Source organism: Microplitis mediator, chromosome 9 (genome assembly GCF_029852145.1).
Source record: "Microplitis mediator isolate UGA2020A chromosome 9, iyMicMedi2.1, whole genome shotgun sequence".
Taxonomy (NCBI): domain Eukaryota; kingdom Metazoa; phylum Arthropoda; class Insecta; order Hymenoptera; family Braconidae; genus Microplitis; species Microplitis mediator.
This window is the reverse complement of record NC_079977.1, coordinates 14,923,895-14,933,854: the sequence shown is the minus strand read 5'-3', so window position 1 is coordinate 14,933,854 and position 9,960 is coordinate 14,923,895. Positions and strand designations below refer to the sequence as shown.

Genomic DNA, 9,960 nt, shown 5'->3' with positions numbered 1-9,960 from the left:
GTACAATATTCGTATAGCATCTGACTATACCACTTGTTATAAAAAAGTCTAGTACATCCGGTATTTTGTTGGGGTCAGTCGGCCAGTAGGTTGGGTGCCCTGTACCTAAATAGTCATAGTTATTGGTGAGCAGTAGTTTATACAATTCTCTGCCTCTGGTGGTTATGAGCCTGGATCCCTAGTGGGTATGTTTCGCATTAAAATCTCCTCCTGCAATAAACCTATTACCTAATGTTCGGAAATATTCGATAAAGTCAGCCTCCTTTATCTTATGCCTAGGGGGACAATATACAGCCGATATGGTTAAGGGACCATTCCAGTCAAGTAATGTTATGTTAGTGGCTTGTATGTGCTGAGTTTTGAAGCTTTGGAGTTAATGGTGTTTATTGTTAGAGCGTATCAGTACAGCTGTTCCACCGTGAGTCCTGCCACTAGGATGAAAAGTGTTATAAATGTTATAAACCTGGATTTTGAGATAGTTTTTATCAGTGAAATGCGTTTCAGATACTAAAAGAACATTTATTTTATTATTGCGGAGAAAAACCTGCACTTCTTGGAAATTTTAAAGCAGGCCGTTAGCATTCCATAGTGCTGTACGGAATGAGTGAGTCATTGCTTGTTTGTTAAGCTTGATATTACTGTGTTCAGTAGGTTTAACATTGTATTTAGTAATTCAGTTTGACGTAGCAGTACTGTTTTGAATTCATCGAATGATTTTTGGATTGTGATGATGAGTTCATCTTTTTCTGAGGAATTCGTTCCTCTGGCCGACGTAGCCTGGGCATAGTTTAGACGGATTATCTCTGGTTGTTGATTCGATTGGATGGAGATAGGAGGAAAGTGAGGAGGGTTTGCGTTGTTTTCCTGGGTGATTGCAGTTTCAGAGCGGCGCCAATGGGGCTTTTTGGTATCGTTTCTCTTTTTTAAGATTTGTTGGTATACGGTGCAACCTTTATAATTAGCAGGATGTGCATCACCGCACAGAGCACATGTGGCTGCTGTGTCTCTACTTTTTGTGCACGCCTTGGTGTCGTGGCTTTCACCGCACTTTACGCATTTGGGAATTCGACAGCAGTAACGTTTGGTATGACCATATGCCTGGCACCTTGTACATTGTACTATAGTGTTTGTTTTCCTGGGTGGCTCAATGCTAATCTTGGCATTAAGTCGTAAGTCGACTTTGTAGATATCTTTGTTATTTGAGCTGGGCTCAAGGTCTACAAAGAATAATGGCAGAGGAATTTTTTGTTCCTCTACGAAATATATTGGCCACGTTACGTACTTTGTGGCCCAATTCTCCGATTGCTAGCTTTGTATCCTTTAGAAGCACTGAAGGGTGGAGTGATCTGATACCTCAGGATATGCACGCTCTTGCCTGATTTGAAAGGTGTGAAAAATCGCCTGTTCATTGTTTAATGCATGAACTATTTTTCTGTAAGCCTTAATGTTTTTAGGCATGAGCTTTATTTGACCTTCCTCACTTATTGTTTTGTAGGTGTAATTTGCATCGCTTACAGTTTCACGTATTTTTTCAATTAGTTTGTCTATATTTTGTACTCCCGGAATAAAGATTGGTGGTGGCTTGGGATCTTCAGTGTTTTTTGTCTGTGGGAGAGTAATGTCTTCCATATCCATACTATCTTGTGCAAGTGGTGCGTACTGGTTTTCGAGTACTGGAGATTGCAGTAAATCGATGTTGACGGGACTCGATCTTTTCCTCCTTTTATTAGGATTGTTAGGTCGCACAATCTGCCATCCATTGTTTTTTTTTGGCTAATGTAATACCGATAGACGGTGAGTTGGTGGTACGTGAACTTAGATTTAAAATCTTTTGATGAGCTTCCATTGATGCTGTCGCTGCAGCCTGTCCGGGATTCAGTCCCTGGGTCTGCAGTGCGCTGATATTCTGATTTGACATGTCGCGTCGTAGTGGTGACGTGTAGCTTGCACTTTTCACGCTCTTGGGACACTTAGAAACGGTAATCGGAAAAAATAGACCGGAAAGAATAAACCGGAAAAAATAGCCTTGGAAAAAATAGACCCGGAAAAAATAGCCCTGGAAAAAATAGACCCGGAAAAAATAGACCCGGCACAAAATTATGTTTGAAACACAAGTTAACAAAACTATTCAGAAACTTTTGTAAGTTATACTATTAATGTTTTTATGGGTGCCGCGGCTATTAAGCCGCGGACAGTTCAACCTCGACAGTTCAACCGCGACACTTCAACCGGCGACACTTCAACCGAACGACACTTCAACCGAACGACACTTCAACCGAACGACACTTCAACCGAACGACAGTTCAACCTAGCGACATTTGAACCGACCAAAAATCCCTGATCAAATATCCGAAGACATTTAATCCGATAAACTAAATATACGCGGACTAAATATTGAAGAGACAAAAAATCCGTGACGAAATATCCTGTCAATAAATCTTATTCAGAAAAATATATTTTATATGAAAAAATAATTCATGGTTTTCAATAAACGAGTACTGTACCATTACAAGCATATGTCTTGACTTATGTCCAAAATAATACCCACCCAAAATCTGTGAAAAAAGGGCACAGTTCGATTTCAAGCATATGTGTTGACCTATTTCCAACTGGTTTCGTTCCTGGTGATACCGATATGGTCTGGGTTCGATTCCCAGTTCGGGCTATCTATATTTTTCTGAATCCATCTATAAATTGTCTTATTGAGAAGGTTAATTGTAAGTTTAGGTTTCGCTATATTTAAAAAACAATATGATACTGTACATGTTAAAATTTAAAAGTTTTCGTTTAAATGTTTGAATATTGTTTGATTTCATCGTTTTCAGTTGAATTATCGCTAGGTTGAACTGTCGTTCGGTTGAACTGTCTTCGGTTTAAATGTTACAGAACCGTTTTATGGCATATTTTTTTCGATTCATTTAGGTAACTTGTGTTGAGTTACTCAAGGGTTCAAATGACTATATTAACATTCATTTTAATAAATATTATATTAAAGTATCTAATTGTTCGCGAAAGTATATTAATCAGCCGTCGATTAAGTAGATTTCGTAAGATAACGTTGAAAAGATATTGGTAGTATAATTTCTGATAGCCGCTTTAGCTTGAGATTAATAGTAATTTGAGAATCGAAATTACCGAAATTTGCTGCCTGAATCTGTCAACAATTTGACAGCAAAAGTTGGAACGAAAAATTTGCGGTTAATTTTTCCTTAATTTAGAGGTAATTTTTTTTACTAAAAAAAACCTTAATGAAGATTCCTTAATTTTTTCGTTGTATATCTGTTATCTTCGGGCTTTTACATTTTTGACGACAATTTGTATACAACTTTTGAAGTGAAATTGCCTTCTAATTTGAGTAGTAAATTAACGTCAAGTTGTATAGCACGTTGTATCCAAATTGTCGTCAAAAACGGAAAAGCCAGAAGTTGACGAACATTTGATGAAAAATTCAAGGAAATTTTTGTAAAGTAAACTTTTGCTCAGCAAACTGTGCTATTAGGGCTAATTTACAATGTACATTAGCTGCATTCGTATTGGACGCTTCGAGCGCTGTAAGTACCACATCCTATAGTATTTTAGATGTCAATGTTTATGTATACATATAAGTTGACAGCGTGTGAGTACGTGTTAGTGTCCAAGATGAATGCAGCCATTGAATTCACTTTCAATTTCGTGTTATAAGTTTATGCATATGAAGTCTCATTAAGTTTCCAATAATATCGGCACTAAATATTAAACTAGCAGGTGATTGAAAGTTTCAGTTTTTTAAATAAGTTTGATATTTAATAATATTAATGTGGCAATGGAAATAATTAAGACAAATAAAGGAAAATATAAAATAAGTTTTGAAGGTTATATGTACGTAGAAAAGAGAATTTGTAAAAATCATATTACATAGCGTTGTTGCAAATTTGGTGGTGGACAAAAAGTATAGTTTTTTAATTTTATTACTCTAAAATCATTAGAAATTTCTGTATATTTATTTTTTAAACTTTTAAATATATTTAATTTTTTGTTCAATTTAAGTGTCCAGGTATTCTTCGTACGTCATTAAATAAAACAAATCCTGAACGTTTAAAAAATCATAATCATTTTTCTGATCTTAATGATGTAACAGTAGCTAAATGTTATGCAAAGATGAAGAAAAAAGCTCAAAAGGACTCTTCAAAACCTGCTTCAATATATAGTGCTGCTTGTTCTTCTTTATCTTGTCCTTGTAAGCGGAAAATTCCTATGGAAGAGTCTGCGAAGAGAACGCTACGTAATGTAAAAAATAAAAATCATCCGAAACAACCTGATTTTTTACATGAATTAGTAATTGATGGTAGTGATTGATTACAATTTATAGTTGGCCATATTTAAATTATATTATTACAATTCATTGTTGATAATGTTCGAATTATAATTTTATTATGTATAGGTTCGTGGTTAAATATTCCAAGAGCTTGTGAAAATAGAGATAGTCGATTTTTATTAGAAGATAATAATGATACTGGCAATGGAAGAATTATAATATTTGCTACTGACGGATTTTTTGAATATCTCGGTGCAGCTTCAGAATGGTTTATGGACGGTAATTTTAAGCTTGCCCCGTCATTATTTCAACAATTATATGTGATACGTGTTAAAGTTGAAGAAATTTTTGTAACTGCAGCTTATATATTATTAGAAAAAAAAACCCGTTTCATTTATGAAGAAATGTTTAATATCATTCAACGCCATTGTTTACAACGTAATATTAATCTAGTACCTACTGTAATTCACGTTGATTTTGAGCGTGCAGTTATAAAAGCAATTCAAAATGTTTTTGATCATGAAGTTTGTATACGTGGATGTTTTTACCACTTGTGTCAGTCAACTTATCGTCACATATCAAGTTTAGGATTAAAAAATGAATATTTAACTAATGAAAAGTTCAATGAGTTCTGCGCGAAAGTTGATAGCTTAGCATATCTACCATTGAAAGATGTCAAAGCTGGCATGTCACATTTAAAAGAAATTGTCCCTCCTATGGCAGAGTCATTGTTGAAGTATTTTGATGAAACTTACGTTAATGGAACCAGAATTAAACATAAGAAAACAAACAGACCATTAACTAGGATTTTACCATTATTTCCACCAGAAATTTGGAACGTTTTTGAGACTGCTTTAGAAGGTGGTGAAGGTACCAATAATATAGTTGAAGGTTGGAACAATCGATTTAAACATATTGTTGGTCTCCATCATCCGTCCATTTGGTTATTAATCGATAAAATGCGTAGTGAGGTTGCGACTGATCAAGTAAAATTAGCACAGCAGACAACTGGTCGTGTGCAAAGAAAAAAAAAATCTTCATTAGTGCAGATAAGACAAGACCGTTTAAAAATAATCTGCAATAATTATGCTATGAATTCGTCACCAGACATACCCAGTCATCTGATGTCAATATCGAATGTGATTCGTGAGCGAGTTCTTTAATTTATAAATCCAAATTACGCGACTGAAAATCATTAAATCAATGTTCTTGAGCGTCAGTATTCATTCAGTCACCAATAATTGATGTTAAAAACAAAACAATTGAGAAGATTAATTTACAAAACTAGTCAATATCTTTAGAAATACGTTATTATATTTGAAAAATTGATTAGTAATTAATTAAGATTATTTTTGAATCATTAATGTTTAATTTTATAAAACATAAAAAAAAAATTGACTATTATTAAGCAATTTAAATATTACTTTCTTGTGTTTTATTATTACTAAATTGTTATATTATTGATTGTGATATAATAAATAAAAATGTTTGTATATCAGGTAATTATCAGGTAATTTTTCAATAATTTGATAGCTACTGTTGTATTTATAGTAAAGAATAGAATATTTTAAATCAACAGTATTTTTCCCGGTCTATTTTGTCCGGGTCTATTTTTTCCCGGCCTATTTTTTCCGGGTCTATTTTGTCCGGGTCTATTTGTTCCCGGTCTATTTTTTCCGGGGCTATTTTTTCCGGGGCTATTTTTTCCAGGGCTATTTTTTCCGGGATTCCTTAGAAACAATGCACAGTAATTTCTGTCATTGACACTATATAGATTTCGGATTTAACTTAAGCACGTCCGAGCTCAGTGAGCGCTCAACGAAGACTGTTAGAGAATGAGAAATATGTGATTGACAGTCACTTATTAAATAGTAAATAACACAAAAATATTATTTTCACTCATTTTTTAGTTTTTTTATTTGGTTAGTTAAAAATGTCACTTAAAAAATAAAATGAGTGAACTGAAGTGACAAGTAAACAAATGAGAGTAATAAGGCTGCAAATGAACATCAAATATAACTGACACCGGGCAGAAACAATTGTGTTTGTTCTCAAGGGAAGGAACACGCATGTTTCTGCCCGCTGTATGAAGGTATTTTTGAATTACGAATTCGTTAGCAGGTGTTTGCAGCATCGGCTTGAAATTAGCTTGTTTCGACGGGCGGTAGAGCTACTGAAACTTCAAGTTTCGATGCTAGCATCATGAAAAAATTATTTTGAGACTAAAAAACTATCCTCCTCTATCGAATTTCCTATAAAAACAGATAAAATCATCAAGGTCGTAACTTCAACAGAAAAATTGACAGCCCTTCAAAAAATTTTCATTTACATTTCGTTTAATTAATTTAAAAATAAACGTATCATTCTTTATAAAAGATCTCTGGGGTACCTGGTCTGTAGGCTTCGGCTTGGGCCAAATACTCACAAGAACATCATTTATGACAAAGTCTGACATAATAAATTGGCGCTCGAACAGGGACCTGAGATTCGTTTTATCAAGTAGAATAGGAAAATTCAAGATTGCTAAAATGGGTATCCTCAAACCCTATTCCATATCCAATACTGGAAGCGCGAAAAAGATGCTCTAGTATACCTCTCACTCCTTACCGAATGCACAAGTGAGCTGCTTTGGTTCTTTCAATCACCAATACTGGGAGCTGATACAGTTATTGTAAGCGTGAAACAAAATACCCGTAAAAAAGGCCATTTGGCAGCCAAAATAGAAGGTAGATTTCTTACTCAATCGATCGAATAAGTTAATTTCGTACATGAATATCTTGTGATACATGTTAGTGTGTAGCTATAGTATGAAATTAGGCTTGTTTTCTAAGAGTGAGGGTAAAAAAGGACATTGCCTTACTTTCTCGGAGAACTTCAGATAGTTAATTTGACAAAACATTGTATAGATAATATACCGATATAACCTTTACGCAAATAAAAATTGCTATATTCATAGTCTACAATGCTTATTTAATTTTTAGATGATGACTATAACCTAACAGTATTACTACTAACAAAATATTATCTTTTTGTGCAAACAAATTAACAGATTATTCCATTATCGACAAGAAAAATTTAACGAAAATAGATTTAAATGTGTGATGCATTAGTGATGAAGACTTGATACCATAAAGGATGCGCGTTTCTACATTATAAAAAATTTTCAATGCTTCAAAAGTATCATAAAACAGTAACAATGCCAAGTTACAAAGTTGAAGCCTATCAAGACATCTTTAAGATACATTAGGTAAAAATTATTTAATATATTTAGTTTCAGAGTTATACGAACCTTAATAATTAAGAGATCAGAACGAAATATAACTGATAGATTTAGATTATACTGAGAAATGCATAAGTTATCAGGAATAAGAACCATATTTTTAAATTTTCTTGATTCTGTCCAAAAATTCACGGCTATCAAATTATTAGAAAAAGGAGTCAGAACATAATGTTTAAGGTTAAAAATTGAAACTTATTGAACAAACCTTCAGATGCTTTCTACAGAAATTGTCTAAGAGTTTTGAATTCGAAGTTATACAACTTTAATAGTGAATAAAAACTGATTTTTTCGAAAAATGGTTAAAATTCCAAACAGCTATAACTTCTGAACTAATCGACCGATTTAGCCAATCTTCTCAATCAGAAAAATTACCCATGGAATATGTGTAGAAAATTTCATTAGGATCTAATAAGAATTCTAACGGCTATCACGATGACAAGATAGTTATAATTATAGGGTGTAAAGGTACGTTTGAAACATTAAAAGCAATAAAAGAAATACTTTTAAAATATAAAATAGCTGTGAAATTAACAGGTTATTTTGTTCGCAACAAAACAAAACTGACGAAATTGGATTATAATGGAAAATGCTTAAGTAATGCGGAATGGAAACCATATTTTCAATAATTTCTGATTCCATTAAAATTCTCAAGGCTATCAAATTATTGGGAGAAATGGTCAATACATAAAGTTTAAGGTCACAAATAAAAGCTTATTAGACATGCTTTCACATAGTTTTTACGAAATTTGTCTATGAGTATTAGCTTTGAAGTTATATGAACTTAAACAGTGAATAACAGTCGTTTTTTTTCCAAAAATCGTGAAAATTTCAAACATTCAAAACTTCTAAATCAAACGATTTAGCCCATCTTCGAACTTGACCATGAGAATCGTCTGCAGATTAAGTGTAAAAAATTTTATTAGGATCCGGTAAGAATTGTAGGCGTCTTCAAAAAAACCCTATTTCATTCTGAGTAACGCTTCGAGTAACCTCATAGCATTACGACAGAAGTCCTACAAGATTTTTACAAGAATCGTATAAGATTTTTACAAGTACCCTACGATGTCCTCTCAACTACAATAAGTTACAGGAATTATTGAATATTCTCAGATTTTACTTATAGCTATACAGAATATTATTTTTGCCAGCTTTCTTGTAGTGAAAAATTTCTGAATGAAATTATGTGAGAAACCCTGAAAAGATATAAAATGAACTTTTCGTAGAATTTTCAAGGATTCCAATATAAATCTATACGATTCTTACAGGAGTTCTATACGTTTCTTAAAGGAGTCTTACATAATTCTTGCAGAAATCGTATACAGTTATTACGGAAATCCCATACGATTCATACAGGTGTCCTATATGATTGTTACAGGAATCCTATAAGACTTAAAGGAACAAGTACCGTATGATGTCATCACTGAACTACAATAGGATACAAAAATTCTTAGATATTCTCAGATTTTACATATCCTCATATTTATACAGAAAATCATTTCCGCCAGCGTTATTCTAGAAAAAATAATTATGAATGGATTGTGTGAAAAACTATGAATCGAATTTTATATAGAATTATTCATGATTCCTATGTAAATCTTTACGATTCTTACAGAAGTCTCATACAATTCGTACAGGAATCCTACACAATTCTTATAGGAGTACTAAACGCTTCTTAGAGAAGTCCTATGCGATTCTGACAGAAATCCTATATAATTTTTACAGAACTTCTGTATGATTTTTACAGAAGTCTGATACGATTCTTAAAAGAGATCTATAAAATCTTACGCAAACCCTATACGATTCTTACAGGAATCCTATACGAATCTTACAGAAGTTCTATACGTTTCTCACGAAAATTCTTCACGATTCTTACAGAAATCGTATACGATTCTGACAGGTCATATACGATTCGTAGAGAAATTCTATATGTTTCTTCCAGGAATCCTACACAATTCTTACAGATATCCAATACGACTCTTATAGAAGCCCTATACAAATTTACTAAAATCCTATACGATTTTTACGGGAGTCCTATACGATTCTAACGACAAACCTATAGGAATCTCACAGGAGACGTATTTGTTTCTTACGAGAATCTTATACGATTCTTACCGAAATCCTGTACAATTTTCCGGGGAGTCCTATACAATTCTCACAGAAATCTTATACATTTTTAACGGGAATCTTATACGATTCTTATACAATTCTCACAGAAATCTTATACAATTTTTACGGGAGTTCCATACGATTCTTTCGACAATCGGATTGTGCTGCCAATCTCCGGGTAATTACCTGTTTTTTGGAAAATGCATCTTTTTTACTGGTTATCCTTGTACTATGCACTTGTTCCGCGCCACACTGCACTATTTTATATATATTACTTGTC

General features: G+C 33.3%; 1 protein-coding gene across 2 annotated transcripts; it reads left to right on the top strand.

Moving 5' to 3' along the window:
* Positions 1 to 3,464: 3,464 nt before the first annotated feature.
* LOC130674924 (uncharacterized) lies at positions 3,465 to 5,919 on the top strand. 2 transcript variants are annotated; one of them, XM_057480380.1, is made up of 3 exons: positions 3,465 to 3,928; positions 4,027 to 4,324; positions 4,421 to 5,919. In XM_057480380.1, exons 2-3 carry the CDS (start codon positions 4,138 to 4,140, stop codon positions 5,455 to 5,457), a joined length of 1,224 nt encoding a protein of 407 aa, XP_057336363.1. In that variant the 5' UTR covers positions 3,465 to 3,928; positions 4,027 to 4,137; the 3' UTR covers positions 5,458 to 5,919. The 2 variants fall into 2 exon arrangements, with proteins under 2 accessions (XP_057336363.1, XP_057336362.1); XM_057480379.1 differs by having other exon boundaries at positions 3,465 to 4,324.
* The last annotated feature ends 4,041 nt before the right edge of the window (positions 5,920 to 9,960 follow it).